Consider the following 19,030-nt stretch of genomic DNA (forward strand, 5'->3'; position numbering starts at 1 on the left):
GTTGCAGTTTGTGGAACATCTTCAATGACTGCCTCACAAAAAGCACATTATAGTAATTACAATAATTTAATTTTGACTTGCCAGCACATGTCACTGAATCATCTTTCTGAGTAGAGGAACTAAAACTGATAGAAGCCTCCATTGCCACTTATGTTACCTACTCTCTAAAAGAGAGTAGTACACTCCCAATAAGAATCTAGTCTTAATCCTGAAGTCCAGCCCCAGACAACTCTGTTTTGCTCATATTGAGTTTGCTTGTCTGTCACAAGCAGTCTATTACAAGCTGAAGATATTTAGAGACCCTGGAAATATCCTACTGTGAAATCATAGGAAACAAGTAATAACCAAATATTTAAAATGCAATGACAGCTAGCTCTAAACCTACAAATGATCTTTCCTAGAAGTTCCTTATAAACACAAAAGACGAGTTAGAATATATAAAGAACCCAGAAGATAAATAATTTCCAGACATTCAAGCAGAAATAATAGCAATAGCACTTAGACTTATATACTGTCCCATAATGCATTACAGCACCCTCTGTTGTTTACAGTGTCAGCATATTGCCCCCCAAAATCTAGATCCTCATTTTATCAACCTTGGAAGGATAGAAGACTGACTCAACCTTGAATCAGTTAGAATCAAACTCCTGGCTATGGGCAGCATTAATCTGCAATATTGCATTCTAACCACTGCCCCACCGCATCTTCCTAATCCAAATTAGATTAGTCCTTCAGTTTATTATGACATTACAGACCTCTTTATTTTTCTATTAAAGAGCAATCTGAATTTAATAGTAATAATATCATGGTATGATAACTCAGTCTGACTCTCCGAATTATTATGTGGCCCAAAAGGGAAATATTGGAGTTTTTATATTTACATAGCTTCAGCAGCTGATGGCACAGGAAGGTCCAGAAATGGGTTGTTCAATCCTTATTTGACCAAGAGACTGAGTCATAGTTGAAACCATGCCTCCAGCTCCCCTGCTGCTTGGTTCCAATTCCGACTCAGTCTTGCCCGAAAAGAGACATGTTTTTCACTTGCTCATGAATTGGTTTTTTGGTTTTTGGTTTAGTTTGTTTTTTCCTTTATTTCTTGGTGTTGCCTGCCTGAACTGGGTGGCTTACTTGGCTCCCAAGTGTTTTCCACCTTATGTTGCTGGTTTGGTGTGTGTGGATCAGCCCGTGTGGCTGTTTTAGAGGCTACCCAGAAGTGGGAAAGTACAGCTGGCTGTGGGAGTGCTGGTTGTGGCTTTGTTTGTCCCGCTGTTGTGCCGCTGGATCAATGAGGACAGTGGCAGGCTCCCTGCGATTGCCGCAGGCTATCAGCGGCATAGGCAGGCTGGCGGTGACACTGTGATTACTGGGACGCGTTGAGATGAGAGTCGGAACTTCCATGGTGCGGCAGATGAGCTTGGAGAGCCGGAGGCGCTATCGGCGTGGGCTGGGGAGCGGCGGCGCTATATGGCCGTTGCCGGGTTTCTTGGGGCCGTTTTTGCTTGCCAGGCCATTCGTAGGATGTGAGTTGCCTTTCATGTGAATATGGGACCCCTGGGGTGGCCATTTTGGAAGGGGTCCTTGGGCGGCGGCCATATTGGCAAGGTCCTCGTGGCAGCAGCCATTTTGTGTGTGGCCACGTGAAGGCGGCCATTTTATTTGTGGCCATGAACCCTAGCATGTGTGGGCTGGTGAGGGGTGCAGCAATGGCTGATTCCCCTGGTGAAGGTACCTCTGGGACCTCTGCTCCTGTAAAGAAGAGCTCCAGGAAGAGGAAGGTCTCCCAGGCTGATCCCCCTGTGTTGGTGAGGCAAGGTGCTACCAAGCAGGGTGGCAAGGAGGATGGGGTGCTGAAAAGCCCAGATATGTGGGTGCAGAGAAAGCCTCTGGTTCTTCAATGAGATCCCCACTCTCTTTGAGTGCGGCACCGCTATCCCCCTCACCCTCTCCAACCAGGCTCTCAGAATTCCCGAGAGCTAGCTCTATTTCCCCCCCCATCTCTTGGAGGTGGAAGATGAGGAAGGTGATGGCCAGCCTTTTGCATGCTTAGAACCTGTTCAGAGACCAGTACAAAGACAAAGACTGGCACCCAGTCCTGGCCCCAGTTATACTGCAGATGAATTCGATGATTTGCCTGACAACATTCAATCTCTTATTCATCGAGCCTTTGTCCATGGCATAGCCCTTCAGGGGCATTCCTCTGACCAGGTGGATGTGGAACTGATGGAGGCCAGGTGCAGGCATGTCCAAGAGCCAGTTGCTCGCTCGGACAGAGCGCAGAGGACAGTGTCTCCTTCGCTTAGGAGCAAGGTCTCGGTCCCAGAGGATGAGAAGTATTGGCCACACAGGCCTTGGTTCACAGACCTTGTAAATCTGTTCACTGCCAAACCCTGGAGAATCCCGCAAGAGAGGATCTCCCTTCGCCAGGGGGTTCTGGTCCATCTGGAGCCCCAGTGGCTCCAGCTGACCGCCTGATGTTTGAAAGGAAGATCTTGAAGGAGGCAAAGTTCTCCTCGCGGTTGATCCAGACCATTGTTGCATCTGGATGACCTTCCACTGCCAGAATTTACAACGTCACCTGGGGCAGTCCCATAATACACTCCGGAGGCAGGTCTCGGCACTGTCCATGGTACTGGTACTGGACAGCTTGGAGAGCCTGGGCCGCCATCCGGTGATCAAAAGGTTCATCAGGGGTGTGGCTAATCTTAGGTCCCCAGTGGTACACAGGTTTCCATCTTGGGATTTCTCATGGTCCTCTTTGCTCTCATGGATCCCCCCTTTGAGCCACTCAGGACAGTCTCCCTGCAGTTCCTTACTCTGAAGGTAGTCTTTCTGGTCTCCATCACATCTGCAAGGACAATTTCCGAGCTGGGTGCCCTGTCAGTGAGGGAGGACCTCTGTGCCTCCAATCCCAACACTGTCGTGTTGAGACTTGATCCCACCTTCATCCCCAAAATTAATTCCTACTTTCACAGGGCTCAGGAGATAGTTCTTCTGGATTTTTGTCCCAATCCCACTCATGGTAGCGAGAAGTCCTGGGACAAGTTAGATGTTTGGAGGGCTCTCTGTGTTTACATCAAGCGGATGGCACCCACTAGGAAGACTGAGGCATTGTTTGTCCTGTTCCAGCCATCTGCTGTAGGGTCTAGGACCGTGATGGCGAACCTATGGCACGCGTGCCACAGGTGGCACACGTAGCTATTTCTTAGGGCATGCGAGGTGTTGCCTTGTCAACTCCAGTGCGCATGCGCACTAGCCAGCTGACTTTGCCCTTCATTTTTGGCTATTTTTCGCCCGCCTCCAGAGGGCAAAAAACCAACCCAACACAGAAACCGGAAGTTCGGGAATGGACTTCCAGTTTGCATGTTGGGTTGTGCTTTACACACAAAGCGTGGAGGGAGTTTGCTCAGGAGCGACGCCGGTGGGGTCAGGGGGAGGCGTAGCCCAAGCTCTCTGGGACAAGTAAGCAAGTGTGGGGAGGCGAAGGGGAGCTAGAAGAGAGAGAGCTGGGCAGGAGCCACAGGAGGGGTAAAGTGGCAGCCGAAGGGGTGAGAAGATTCTGGTTTGCACGCAGGAGCGAGGGCGCCTTTAGGCTTGCAGCTTCCTCAGCGCTGTTGCAATCTACGGCGGCCCCGATGCCCAGCACCTTCCATCCACAGCAGCTGCACCCCGCCGCCTTTGGAGGCAACAGAGGCAACCACTTTTCTTGGGGGGGTGGCTTGTGAAACCCCCCACCTCTGCCAGACCAAGAGCAGCTGACCTGTGAGGGTGCTGTTTCTCGGCATCATTTGCAGGGCTAAAAGCTGCATGAAACAGTCTCTCCCACCCCGCCTCGCATTCTCTTTAATTCATGCCTCTTTGTCTCCCCCTGAAATGACCTCATCTTCAATAGAAAGCAATTGGGAAAGGTGTGTGTATGTTTTGGGGTGGGGGAAATAAGGTAAGGAGGAAGAACAGAGGCTTCTCGGCTCACTCTCACCTCCCAGATAGCAGAAGTTCCTGTTTTGGGATGCCCTGCCTTTTCCTTCCTGAACTGGTGCTGGAGGATGGGAATCTGATGTCTGTCCAGAGGCTGATGAGCCCAGGAGCAGTGCACTCATGAAGCCCAGCTGGGCAGAGGGACACAGAGTCCGGGAGGCGAGAGCGAGCCAAAATGCCTCCATTCTTCCCCCTTATCTTATTCTCCCCTCCGTCTCCCTCCCTCTCTCTCTCACACACACACAAATCCTTCCCAATTGCTTTGTCCCGCTCCAGCCCTTTAGGCAAAGAGGCGTGGTTTAAAGAGACAGGCGAGCTGCGGGGAGGGAGGGAAGCAGCAATAGCCCTGGCACCTATTCCTCCTCGCCCATCGTGGCTGCCAGGGCTTCTCCTTCATAATGGGCTCCAGGAGGAGGAGGGAACCCCATCTCCCCCATTGGGAGCTCTGCCAAAAAAGCCATTTGGGAGGCGAGAGTGAGCACATACACTCCCTCTTTCTCAAGTCCATGAACGGAGATTTCCTTCAGAATCAAAACGGCTGATGGGACGCCTCAGCCCAGCGCTGCCCTCTCCATGGACTTGAGGGGAAAGAAAGCCCTCTTTTCCCCCAAATTGCAGCATGCCTGGAAAGGTAGGGAGGAAGAGCGTATGCCACCTCCAATTAGTTCTCCAAGCTGTTTCTTGCTGCCGCAGCCAGCACTTCATGCCTGGCTGATACATGGGTAACCACGGCGTTTGAGAGAAGAAACATATACAGTCCAAGGGAGCCAGAGAGAGAGAGTGCCTGCTCGCCCACCGGCTGCCGGGCCGCGGCTACGATTAGGGTTCGGGGTGGATTGGTCTCTCCGGATAGCCGGCGCGCTTGGCGATTTGTTCAGAGGCACCACTCTCCCGCGTGTGCTCTCTCTCTCTCTCGCCACACATGCTGCGATTTGAGAAGGGGGGAAAAGGAGGGCTCCCATAAGAGGGTGTCTACAGCTGTTCCAAGCCCAATGGGAGCGGATCACGTCGGATCAGTGGGTCCTTCAGATGATACGCATAGGTCCAACATTAGAGTTCATTTCTCCCCCTCCCCGACACTTTGTTTGGTGTCCAACTCTCTCGTGTCCAGGCAAGAAGGTTCTCATGCAACAGGAAATCCTTCACCTCAGAGACATAAACGCCATAGAACTGGTTCCACCAGGTCAGGAAAGGACAGGGTTTTATTCAATGCTCTTCCTTGTCCCAAAGAACTCCGGGGGGTGGAGGGGGATCCTCAACCTAAAAAAGCTAAATCTTCATATTGCATACCGGAGGTTCAAGATGCAGTCCCTTCAGTGAATTCTGGCTTGCATCAGGCCGGGAGATCTCTTAACATCCATAGATCTCAAGGAGGCCTACCTCCACATCCCCATTCGCAAAGCTCACCACAGGTTCCTGAGATTCTTTTATGCAGGCCGCCACTACCAGTACAGGGCTCTGCCATTCGGCCTGTCTTCGGCACCTCGAACCTTTACAAAGATCCTAGCCGTGGTGGCGGCCTTCCTGAGATCTCGCCCAGTGCACCTGCATTGCTACCTGGATGACGTCCTTATTCAGTCATCGTCACGGCAACAAGCGGTACAAGACCTGCAGCACACCCTGCGAACCCTCCAACATCACGGGTTCTCCAGCAACAAAGAAAAGAGACATCTGCATCTGACCACCAGGCTGCAGCACCTGGGTGCCATCATCAACACCAGCAGCTGCCAGGTCTCCCTGTCTCCAGAGCGTTGGCAAGCATCAGAAGCCAGGTGCTGAAGGTACTACACTCGTCACAGGCATCGGTGGTGCAGCTGTCACAACTCCTTGGCAAGATGATTTCGTGCCTGTCAATAGTTCCGTGGGCACGACTTCATTGTTGACACCTACAATGGCTCCTCCTGCCCTACCAGAGGGCCAACATGAGCAACTCTCAACAGCTGGTTCGAGTCTCACCGAAGGTACGTCAGTCCCTCCAGTGGTGGCTGTCCCCTGTGCTGGCAAAGGGCACCCTCTTCAAAGAGCCAGACCGTTTTACCATCACGACGGACACCAGTCTATTCGGCTGGAGCGCTCATCTCCACAATCAGATTGCGCAGGGCAGATGGTCACTGCCCGAAGCATCCCACAGCATCAACTGGTTGGAATTAGAGCAGTGCAGCTTGCACTTGTTCACTTTCGAGACCACATCAAGGGGCGTCACGTGAGAACCCTAATGGACAATGTGGCCACAAAGGCGCACATAAACCGCCAAGGGGGCACCTGCTCCAGGTCCCTGATGGAGGAATCAGAGCCTGGGAAGGTGGGCAGAAAGATACCTGTGCTCGATCCAAGCGGAGCACATCTCTGGGGTCCACAACATCCAGGCGGACTGTCTGAGCAGGCCCACGGTCGATCACTCGGAGTGGCACCTGCATCCGGACCTGTTCCACCAGTTGTCTCTGAGGTTCGGCCATCCTCTGGTCGACCTGTTAGCCTCCCCGGAGAACACACACGTCCCCAGGTTCTTCTCCAGGTTCCACACCCCGCAAGCTGAGGGGGTCAATGCTCTCCACTCTCCGTGGCCTCCGGGTCTGATGTAGCCTTCCCCTCGTGCCTCTTCTTCCCAGGGTGATTCGGAAAATTCTGTTGCAGGAGGCGGAAATTCTGCTCGTGGCTCCCTACTGGCCCAGAAGGACCTGGTTTGCCAACCTGGTAAGTCTCTCCATCAACCCCCCTTGGCGGATTCCCTGACACGAGGTCTCTCTCAGCCAGGGGGTGCTTCAACATCCAGAGCCCCAGTGGCTACAACCAGCCGTCTGGTACTTGAGAGGGACCTCCTAAGTAGGGATAGCCTTTCCACCAAGGTCATTCAGACCATTCAGGCATCCAGGCGGCCTTCTACAACCAGAATATACGACACCACATGGAAGTCCTTCGACAGCTGGTGCAGAGAGCACGAAGCTGTGGCGACTACGGCTACGTTTTCCCAGATCTTGGACTTCTTGCAAGATGGACTTGATTAGGCCTGGCCCCTAACACTCTTAGACAGCAGGTGGCGGCCTTGTCCACGATTTTGACAGTATACGAGCACTCTTCCCTTGGTCATCATTCCATCATCTGCAGCCAACCTGAGGCCTCCGGTTGTTCACAGATACCCCTTATTGGATCTCAATGTAGTGTTACGGGCTCTCATTGCCCCGCCCTTTGAACCCCTCCATTTGGCCAGCCTCAAACATCTGACATTTAAGACAACCTTTTTGATTGCCATCATGTCTGCACGGCAAATTTCCGAATTGGCAGCACTGTCAATTTGTGAGGACTTTTGCTTGATTCAACCTGACAGAGTGATCCTCCGTTTGGAACCAGCATTTATACCCAAGATCAACTCTTGGTTTCACCGGGCCCAGGAGGTCGTACTTCCGGATTTTTGTTCACATCCCAAACATCCCAAGGAGAAAAAGGGGCACATGCTCGATGTTTGTAGAGTGATACATAAGTACATCAAACGCACGGCTGCCTTCCGTCGGTCTGAATCACTTTTTGTCGTGTTTCAACTGGCCTCCTAGGGCTGCAAAGTTTCTTCTCAGACCATCAGTCGCTGGCTACGGGCCTGTATCACCTCGGCCCACATTCTTCAATCTATTCCGGTGCCACGCCATATCCCCGCACATTCTACAAGAAGCGCCGCCACTCCGGCAGCCTGGGCTACCCAGGCACCAATAGAGGAGATTTGCAAGGCTGCAACATGGACTTCCTTGTCTCCCTTTTTTGAAACTACAGCCTGGACAAATTTGCTTCTGTGGAGGGGGCATTTGGGAGGCGAGTTCTCCAGGGCATTCATACCAGCGGAGAGACCCTGGACGCTTCCGCTTCCCGTCCTAGTGAGATTTAGCTTGGGTATGTCCCATGCTTAGACTCTCCAGAGCAGCACCCAGGAAAATGACCAATAGCTTACCTGAAGGGTCCTTTTCTGGGTGCTGCGAAGGAGAGTCCAACCCCACCCTGGGGTCTGCTCTGCCAGTTGTCATATGGTTCTGCGGAACTTATGGATACTTGTTATGTCTTTTGTTGACTTTGTTCCTGAACTTCTCAGCGCGCATTGTCCATGCCTTCATTGAAGAAAATCTGAAGATTAGTCAGCACCAGAGGCGTGGCTTAAAGTTTCAATTCAGTCCTGGGCAGATTGGCTGTATTTAAGCCATGTTTGCACTCTCCTTCGCAGCACCCAGAAAAGGACCCTTCAGTTAAGCCAGTGCTTCTCAATTATTTTCTGTCATGCCCCCCCTAGGAAGAAGAAAACATTTCGCGCCCCCCTTAAGATGACCGCTGACTTAGGGAGGGAGGGAGCCGCAGAGGCTTTTGACTTTTATGCCAACCAAATGCTCGCCGATTGGCTCCCTCAACGAGCTTCTCTGCAGCGGGGCTCAAAGGGAAGGAGAGTGGGATAAAACACCGGAGCGCTCTAAGCTTTGGAAACTCTCGCCTTTCCTTACCACGGAGCCTTGGAAACTCTCCAGACAGAGACGCATCCTTGAAGCCCGGGTTTCGCTTCTCTCTGCCGGGGCCCCGCCTTACTCCCCACCCATTTAGCCGGCACTAGATCCGGTTCCCGTACGGCTCCAGCATGAGGGCCGGTCAGAAGAAGGAGAAAAAGAAGGGGCGGCTGAGGGAAGAGAGACGCGGGCGGGCTCAGCGATCCTGACGGGCAAACGAGCCCCCCTTTATGGAGCCTCGCGCCCCCCCTGGGGGGGGCGCCCCATTATTTGAGAAGCACTGAGTTAAGCCAATGGTCAATCTCATTGACTCTACTCAGACATTATTGTTAACATGCTTGGCTTGGATGTGATTGTTCTTAATCATATTGTTCTTTCTACCAGTAAACACAATAAACAACTCCATGCTTTATTTAGTACTGTAACAAAATAACAGAGATGGAAGGGACCTTAGAGTTCTTATAGTCTAACCCTCTGCTCAGACAGGAAACCCTGTACCATTTCAGACAAATCGTTGTCCAATCTCTTCTTAAAAACCTCCAGTGTTGGATCATAGAAGGATAGAGAGAGAAATACAGTAGGTAGGGAGGGAGAGTAAGTAGGTAGGTAGGTAGGTAGAGGGATAGAGAGCGAAATACAATAGGTAGGGAGAGAGAGGGTAGGTAGGTAGGTAGAGGGATAGAGAGAGACAGAGAAATACAGTAGGTAGGTAGGTAGGGAGAGAGAGAAATACAGTAGGTAGGTAGATAGAGGGATAGAGAGAGACAGAGAAATACAGTAGGTAGGTAGGGAGAAAGTGACTAGGTAGGTAGGTAGGTAGGTAGAGGGATAGAGTGTGTGGGAGAGAGAAATACAGTAGGGAGGGAGGGAGGGAGAGAGAGAGTAGGTAGGTAGGTAGGTAGATAGAGGTGTGTGTGTGTGTGTGTGTGTGTGTGTGTGTATATATATATATATATATATATATATATATATATATATATATATATAGAGAGAGAGAGAGAGAGAGAGAGAGAGAGAGAGAGAGAGAGAGAGAGAGAGAGAGAGAAATACAGTAGGTAGGTAGGGAGAGAGAGAGAGTAGGTAGGTAGGTAGGTAGATAGGGAATTAGATAGAGGGATAGAGAGAGAGGGAGAGTAGGTAGGTAGGGAGAGAGAGTAGTTAGGTAGGTAGGTAGATGTTTCCAGTGTATTTATCCATGGGCTGGAGAAGGAAATCGCTGACAACATGCAGCACCTAAGACTTGATTCTGCTGACACAACACTTGATCAATCTAATTCTCATCAATCACTCTAACTAAAGAGCTTTCCGAAAGGAAAAAAAAGTGTTTGCACTCTGCAAACCTCCCAAAAAGTGCCTGTTTTTCGTGAAAATTAGCCCATTTTTTTTCAAATAAAAGGCATGAATAGTCTTGGGGGGGGCTCACGGAGTGCTCCTGGGTGGGGGCAAAAACGAGCAAAAGATTGCCCGTTTTTCACAAAAAATGGCCATTTTTTGTCAAAAAAATTGCATGCATAGCCTTATGGAGGCTTATAGAGTGCTGCTGGGGGCTGGGGGGGGGGGGCAAAAAATAACCCAATTTTTGTTCATTTTTGCCCTCCCCATCCCCCAGGAGATCTCTGAAAGCTTCCATAAGAGTATGCACAGCCATTTTGGCAAGGGGGTGGAGCTTCGGAAGGCAAAAAAATGCTGTATTCGATGTATAAGACGCACCCAGATTTTCAGCCTCTTTTTTGAGGAAAAAAGGTGCGTCTTATACTCCAAAAATTATGGTATCACTTTTTAAACACTATAAGAGATTATATACTGGGAAGGAAGGGATACAAATTTATTATTCATTAATTTATATTCTTTTGGCAATTATTTATTTCTATTTATATGACCATCTATCTCAACAAATGGTAGCTAGTTACAATTAAAAGAAATACCATTCATTAATAAAAACCATTTACGGACTCCAAATGGCATTATGACTTCCATGTCTAGGACCTCAGCCAGTTAAGGCCAAGTGAGTTGGGACCACTTGAAATCCATAGGGCAGTTGCCATGACAGAAAATTAATTGACATTAGCAATCATTTGGAACCAAGAGGCAACCTATTTTCATTTTCTGAAAAGATAGGTAACTTATACGCATCTTTTCAGAAAATGAAAATAGATTGCTTCTTGTCTTATATAAAAAATGTTTTTTTAAAAAAATTCCCTTACCAAAAGCAAATTCTTTTACCTGGGACTGTTTATAGAAGCTCCTAGTTATTGTGAAACTCAGTGATATATATCTAATATTTTTACTGCTTTACTAACTCTTGTACTGAATTCTCCAGTTTTTCTGATGTTTTGTTTACTACAATAAAATTAAATACAGTAAATCCTAAGGTGCTAAGAATTTTTTATGTTTTTTTTAAATCCATGATCTAGATTACTACAGGCTACAATTTAAAAGATGATCGTTGTGAATGTGTGGCGCTTCAAGATTTTAAAGTTGGTGAACAGGTAACTTTGTGTCCAGGTTGTTAAATATTTACATTTTTAATGTAGAAACATGTGCGTAGCTACTTTGAAGGGGAAAAAAGTCAATGCAAATGAATGGGTATTTAGTAAATAAAAACATTTTGAGCGGGAAGTTTTCCTGACTTGAAGCAGAAATAGTGCTATGAGAAATAAAATCATGTAAGCAATTCAACTGTCAGGATTCATTCTCCAAAGGAGAATATATAACACATAACATAGATCAGTACCTGTTTTAGTCATTCAGCTGTAGTATTTCTTAGATTCATAACATCCGGGAATCCATATTGACTTAATTCATGGATTTCTTGGTAAAGTAGTATGAGGAGCTGTTTATTAAGCTTAGGTATATAAGAATATAATAGGCTTATTAACACATCGTGAAAAAACATCACTCAGTATTGTGAATGTCACAAACCACCAGGTTTTTTCTCTGAAAGGCATAGCTGCAGTAGGACATAGATATATCTGGGGATATAGTTTCCTCAAATAAAAAGATGAATAATTTCTCCTGAAATGAGCATCTACTTAAAGGGTTCTGACTTTGTCACTAGATCCTTACTACTTCAGGTACCTTTCCTTCCTTCTATTTTTCCCCTTTTTCCTTCTTCCTCTTTTGCTGCTGATTCTTCTGCACCTCAGGGCATGTCCACAAGGGCAGAAGGAAGGAATGAGAGAGACACAACTGCAGTAAGAAGTATAGACAGAAGAAGTGGAGGAAGAGCCTTGTCTCCAATTTAAATGACAACTATGTGACGATCGTTCACAGCTGCAATTTCAGCTTCTCTAAATTCCTAAACTGAATTAGAGAACGTACTCCTGGGGTCTCATAGGACAGAATCAATGATATAATTTCAAATATCCTAATGACAATAGAATTTCAGGGGGAGGAAAGCAAATTATCAGGGGCCGATAGTTCCTGGACTATATTTCATGATACAGGCTCTTGGATCGGTTTTATCTGGCACCTCTATATAAATCTATAAGAATTCTCAAACTTCTAGTAACTTATTCCCTGAGGGGCAAAGAATTTCCAAAGGAAGCACCCTGTTGTCAGGAAGTGCTATTCTTACATTCTTCTCTAAACTAGTCAGAAAGGAATGAAAGGAACAAATTTAAGCAGTAATCTGTAACTATTCCATCACAACATTATATCCAAGACAGTTGTATCTACTTCTTAAGAGGGACTTTTTCAAATACCTAGGTGAGGAGCAAGCAAAAAAATAAATGAAAAATGCTGAAGCAATTATTTTAGCAAAAGAAGTGGCAGCAGTTTTTGCTTCAGAATTGGTCTTTGTTCTGACAGATACTATTAGAACCTAAACATTCTGAACATTTGTTCTGAGAGATACATTCAGAATCTAACTACCTGAATGTGCTGGCAAGATCATCTGAGTTAAGGATAGATTCTTTCATGGATGATCTCCAGCAACCAAAAAAGTAGATTGGAGAACAGCTTTAGCAAAGGAAACACTGAAATCAATAGCACGGGCCTTATACCAAATGGCCTCTTGGCACCAATGGACTTATTGGAAGTTTATTTTCATTATCAGGTTATTATGTAAAGATATTTCTCATATTTAATTACTACGACAGGCTCTGTTAATTCAAAAGAATTCCCTTCAACTAGCATTGGTCCCTGAGTTTTCACCAAAATTGCAGCTATAGTGTTGGGACATTTACAGATGATAGCAGTACACACATATGCGTAATGACATGATCTGATTAGGATTCCATTGATGGACAATATATGTAGATGGTTATTTTAACTAGCTGTAAATATCCTGGAACACCAGTTCAAGTGATGACTTGCTAACATGAGCAGGCATCTCAACAAAATTTACATGAATAACCAAAAGAGAAATCAGTCCAGAAGGCTTCATTATGAAGCCACGTGTCCAACCATCTGAATGAAAATACTTTGTCCCTTACAACATAATGCATAAAGAGGTCAATAAACATGTTGCAGGCTGCAACATGAATTTGCAAAGTCTAGTGCAGGGTGAGTAAATATTACATCCAGAAACTATCCCAGTATATCTCAAAAAAATGGGAAGTTGACTTGTTTCCTAACTATAACAACAGACATTTCTTCTCCTGCTTTTGGAACAGAGTATCAGAGCATCACCATGACCTCTAGGGAAGAAAGAGGAGGGATTTAACCCCTGCCTGCCATGTCATCCAGATGCACAGTCACAGAGTATGGCACCCAAATCTGGGCTGGCTCCAACTTTGCACTTGGAAAATTAAAACAATTTCTGAAGAGTAAATCATCATATAATTGACACATTCCTTGAGCAGGATGTCCAGTGATCATGAGAAACTTATCACATGACTTTGATAGTCTTCAGAGATAGTACAAGAAACATTTCAGAACGATTGAAGCTCTTGCAGGAGATCAGTGATGCTCATGATAAGATATTTGTAGGGTAGCCATTTGAGCTAGCCTTTCATATTTGACAGAGATCAGATTTTCTTGCAAATGGGCTTTTCTCTCTTTCTCACCCTACCCCACCCCATCTCATCACTGGTTACTTTGGGTTTGCAGACTCTTTTCCTTCAGCCTTTCAGCTGTTTTTCAGTTCCAAGAATGGAAGTTTTCTTCTGTCTGAAGACAAGAGCTGAAGTGTTTGCCTTCAAATTGAAAGTTTCTCTTTCCCTAGTCTCTGCTGTATTCCTGGCTTGACTCATTTCTTGCCCCCCCCCCTTATAAACACTTGTTTTCGTTTTATGAACAAACTCTCCAATTAAGGAGAGTTTGGGGCTGCTCCTTTCCAGGCAATCCCAAAACTCTGGATCCCAGAAGGAGAAAATATCTGCTCACTCCAGGTGGCGAGTTCACTTTTCCAGAGACACTTAGTACCCATATTTTCTTAGGTTCTATCCCCTCTTTAGTTTAATGAACTGCTTATATCTTTTACACTACTATGTTGAAGTGGCTATTTGACATCTTTTCCTCTGTTTTTGAAAAAAAAAGTACTTGAATAAAAACAATATTTTTCTCTTCTGTTGGGCATGGTTTTTGCATTTATAGTTTCCAGAAATCTCATTACTTCACCATAATGCTTGCATCCCCCCTCTTCAAGTAATTTTTGCATTTTGCATCCAAAATTTCCCCTTTCTCCAGTATATCTGCTGTCCTTATCTCTGAATGTTAATGCTTTTTCTGGCCATTCATACAAGCCCATACATGCTTCCTCGTTATGTTAGTTGAGGAGAGAATGAGTTCTTTAGAATTTATTATAAAGGGCCATCATGATAGCTACAATATATATTAATAGAAGTAAATATTATATTGCATATCTGAAACTTCAAGAATGTTGTACTTCTCTCTGTAAAGTTTAATGATTTTGCACGGTAGATTTTCTCCAAGAAGTAGCCTTACAGAATAGCCTTCCCACTTGTGTATCAGATTTTAAGTGAGGCACAATATACAATATTTTTATTTGTTCAAAGCAATAAGCTGTTGTTTCTCATTAATCCATTATTTGATTATCTTATAACACATTTCTTATCAGCTCATATTCAGCAGTCAGAAAAAGACTATCCTTACATGTGACAAATTCCAGCATTGCTTGCAGCTCAAAAGAGAATCAATTGAGCATTAATGATCTATACGTATTAATCCAGTGCAGAACTATATTGAGGCTTTGAGCAATGTGAAATGTTTTGAGTGCAAGCAATTTGTGGAAAATTTGTGTTGTACTTTGTTGAAATACAGTATTTTTACTCATTTGTGCTCCTTTGTACTATAGTTTGGGGCAGCGAGGTTATTTGTCTAAAGTGCCAATTGTCATTCCAAGATTTGATGCTAAGCTGTTTTTCTGTTCCTTCTCTTTTCATCTTTTTAGATTTACATTTTTTATGGCACTCGGTCAAATGCTGAATTTGTGATCCACAGTGGATTTTTCTTTGATAATAATTCACATGACAGAGTGAAAATAAAGCTTGGAGTAAGTAAAAGTGACAGGCTGTATGCTATGAAGGCAGAAGTCTTAGCTCGTGCTGGAATCCCAACGTAAGTAAAATTAAGAGAGACTGCTTTTATCTTAAAGTTTTGTAATCTTGAAAACCTAGTAGAACATTGATTAATGAACTTTCAGATATTGTTGTTAAATGCTAAAATAGCCATCATATAATTTATTTTACATTGCATACTATGCCATGTTTACTTATTATACATTTTATTTATACATCTACGCACAAATAAATTATTTGAGGGTATGGGACATGGGCCAGTTTTCCCATTTTACTTTTTACTTCTCTTCAGTAGAAATATGATGCAGCCATGGTATGATTTTTAACAGTAGTGCTGCCAATATTCTTCATGTTTGAGCAGATTATTGTGTGCTATGCAAACATTTGTTTGTTTGTTTTTAGGGGGCATTGGATCCCCAAATAAATTGAATAGGATTTATTCTATATGTTTCATGCTTAGTGATAGTATGTTATAACTCATAGTGTAGATTGGAAATTCAACTTGAAACAACTATGAAGTTACATAAAATAACTAACTTATTCTGAAAGAGAAATTGGGTAACTTTTATATGGAAGAGTTTGGAATAGCTTATTTAATTATCTGAAATTGAGTTGATCCCTTGAAATCCTCATTATAAGAGTAATTACCATGTTTCCCCAAAAATAAGACAGGATCTTGTTTTCTTTTGACATCCCCTCCCCTCCTGAAATAAGCGCTTGGCCTTATTTTCGGGGAGGTCTTACTATTTTTGAGGTGCGGGAGGTGGCGAGCCTGGTCAGCTCATGGCTGCTGTTGTGTTGCAATATTTTTGGGGAGGGCTTATTTTAGCGCATGCGCTCAAAAGCTCGATTGGGCTTATTACCTGGGTAGGTCTTATTTTCAGGGAAACAGGGTATATTATAAATTAAGGCTTTTTATATTAAATAATCATCATAGACTGACTCATTCTTTATTTTATTAGTTCCAGTGTTTTTGCTTTGCATTCAACGGAGCCTCCAATCTCTGCTCAACTACTGGCTTTTCTTAGAGTATTTTGTATGACTGAAGGTAAAAAAAGAACTTTACAAGCACTGGCATCTGTTTTGTTTATTAAGTAATAATAAAAATAGGATTAAGAGAGGCTTACCCTTCAAGCACCTATTTTAAAACAAATATTATTAGGCCACTGTAGCTTAATAGTCTATTAAAGCAAAATAAAATAATTGTCTGCTTACAAAAGGTTCCATACACCTATACATAGGCTTCCTAGTTGTTTGATATTAAGCTTTATTTAATAATTGTTTGGATTATAATTAAAAGATCTACTTTAAAATCTAGAACATAGCTTGAATAGCTTTTATTTTCATCCATCTTTTTGTTATAATATTGGTAAATTCTTTGTTGTTTTGTCAAGTTAATCTTACACTTTTTTTTGTTATCTGCTCTCTTTCCCTTTTATCATATATAGTGCTCTGAATTAGTAACTTTCTCCCTGGGATGTTCTGATGAGGCAAATATTCTATATTTATTAGCAGAAAGACATACAGAAATATCTAGAACAATCACTTAATTTTGTTTGAGAAGTATAAATAGGCTCTGGATTTACCTTTTGCTGTTTTTTCTCTTCTAGGGTGGTTTACAATTCTATTAATTTCTTCCTTTGTCCTTTTCTTTGGCTTGATTTTATCTGACTTTGTTTAATGATTTTATCTGTATTTTGCTTAATGTTTTGGTCTTTAATTGTAAATAAATTCAACATGCCCCCCAGTTAGTTATTTTGCCACTAAATTGTGACAGTGTGACTTTAGGATGCAGGGAAGGCAGGTAAGAAAAGAAGAAATAATTCACATCTCTTCAAATAGGCGTCACAGACTTAGCCGAGGTTTGTCACAATTTTTTGTGCAATTTTTTAGACTTGGAGGCTGAAATGGCTTAAGACCTCTAGAGGCACTGAATCTCTTTTAAAAAATCCCCATCCTATTGCAGTATTTTTTTCTCATTCTTCTGAAGGAGAAATTTTAAGGTACAAAATGAAATTATTCTTTCACTTGCTGGTTTCCTAGTTAAAAAAAGAGAAAAATATTTTCCATGTAACCCTGAAAAAAAGAGACTTGGTATCGTTGCTCCCTCTACTGATAAAGGAAAAGCCTGCACTTGACTTGCAAGGAATTATCTTACGAATCTGCCCCCCTCGCCCCCCCCATCCCCGCTCCAACACTTTATAAATATTAAAGTAGCAAATTAATAAATCTTTTAAATGATAGAATGAAATAAAAATGAGGAATAATAACATGTAAAAATAATAAACAAGAGAGGAAAGCAGCTTCATCTACAAAAGCATGGTGAAGCCCTTGATTTGATACATGTTGTTCAGTCTTATAATAAAGGCAAAATGTGAATTCTTTTATTTTAGAGCATCAACCTTGAATACAGATTCTTTACTAATGGTCAATTATTATCCTGGTTGATGGCCAGAATAAGTGAAGCATTTGCTGACAGTATTTTATCCTTTGTAGATGAGCTGAAAGAACACTTGATAGGGGAACATACCATTGACAGAATCTTCACCCTTGGTAATTCAGAATTTCCAGTGAGCTGGGACAATGAGGTGAAACTTTGGACTTTCCTGGAAGCCAGGGCATCTCTTCTCTTGAAAACCTACAAGACTACTGTTCAAGTAAGACTTTAAAAAGCTTGAAATTATTTTTAAATATGTATTTTCATGTTGTAAGGGAGATGTTGAAAAATGCAATCGTTTCTTACATTTTAAATTTTAAAAAATAGATTCTGAGTTGGTTTGAATCCTAATTCAGGGGAACAGAAGCTAGCTTTCTGCGCATGACTCTTCGTGACAATATGACCCAGCCCCTTTACAAGCTACATTTGAAATTTGGGGTCTCTTACTGCTTCTTTCACATTGCTGGATGACAGGGATAGGGAAAGTTTTGAAAATGTATGCTTAATGGCCACTTTTCAGACCCACTCAGAGCTATGGTGGTGCTGTGGTTAGAATACAGTATTGCAGGCTAACTCACTGCTCACTCCAGGAGTTCAATTCTGCTCACTCCAGGAGTTCAATTCTGAACGTCTCAAGGTTGACCCAGCCTTTTATCCTTCCAATGTCAGTAAAATAAGAACCCAGATTGTTGGGGGTAATATGCTGACTCTGTAAACCGCATAGAGAGGCTTGTTAAGCACTGTAAAGCGGTATATAAGTCTCTATATAGAGAGATTATATATTTGCTATTGCTATTACCTTGAAGCTTTCCTTTAGGCAATATAAACACATCTTTGGCATTCCAAACATTCGTTTTTTTAGACCTCTGCTAACTCCCCAAGATTCTGAATGTTACCTTCTTTCGTTAAACACTGTACCGATTCTCACTTGTCCAGAACTCTTGGACAATGTTTCTTTATAATCTTATATTGTGATGTCTTCTTGTTCATCCCTAATTGCAATACAATCAAGACAAACACCATATTCAGTTGTGTTTTCCAAAGGTCCACTTTTGGGGTAGTAAGGTTCTTGAAGCAGGGATCTACTTTTTTCCCTGAGCCACAAAGAAGAACCTTCTCTACTTGATGTCATTGCTATGTAAACCTGGTGTCTGGTTTTGTGCTTAGGGTTGAGCTAACAGCTTCATGTTTGTTATTCCACTTGTTTCCTTAGGATGACAAATTCATTTTGGAAACACAAGACCTTACCCGTAACGCAACTATGGCTATTAAATTGCGTTTAGGAGAAAAAGAAATTTTGGAAAAAGCAATAAAAAGTGCTGTTGCTAATCGAGAGTACTATAGCAAGCAAATGGCAGAAGAAGCACCCCTCCCCAGATATGAAGAAAGTAATGTTGCCTTGCTGGAGAACACTGTGGCAGACTCGAGCCTCCCAATTGTCCTGAGAAATTTGGATGAAGAGACAGAGGAGCCACAGGATCTAAAGATTGAGGAAAGCATTGGTGCAGAAGCAAATGGATTTGTGAATGGGGACAGTTCTTTGCTTAATAGGACCAAATTGGAAAATGAAAAGCTAAATCAAGAAGAAAGCAGCAGAGAGACTGAGGATACCAAAGAATCTTCTTCAGACAGTACCGACGAGGTTAAGGAATAGCTCTAAA

General features: G+C 43.8%; 1 protein-coding gene across 1 annotated transcript in view; it reads left to right on the plus strand.

Moving 5' to 3' along the window:
* The window catches only part of SETD3 (SET domain containing 3, actin N3(tau)-histidine methyltransferase), a 63,236-nt gene that overhangs the window by 43,351 nt on the left and 855 nt on the right, over positions 1-19,030 (plus strand). Inside the window, exons 9-13 of the mRNA XM_081969307.1 lie at positions 10,865-10,939; positions 14,806-14,972; positions 15,895-15,980; positions 17,429-17,589; positions 18,583-19,030. The exon at positions 18,583-19,030 is cut by the window's right edge and continues 855 nt beyond it. Coding sequence (XP_081825433.1) covers positions 10,865-10,939; positions 14,806-14,972; positions 15,895-15,980; positions 17,429-17,589; positions 18,583-19,023 — 930 coding nt within the window. The 3' untranslated portion in view covers positions 19,024-19,030. The remainder of the gene's footprint in view (positions 1-10,864; positions 10,940-14,805; positions 14,973-15,894; positions 15,981-17,428; positions 17,590-18,582) is intronic.

Source organism: Natrix helvetica (genome assembly GCF_964273705.1).
Source record: "Natrix helvetica genome assembly, chromosome: 1".
NCBI classification, from domain to species: Eukaryota; Metazoa; Chordata; class Lepidosauria; order Squamata; family Natricidae; genus Natrix; species Natrix helvetica.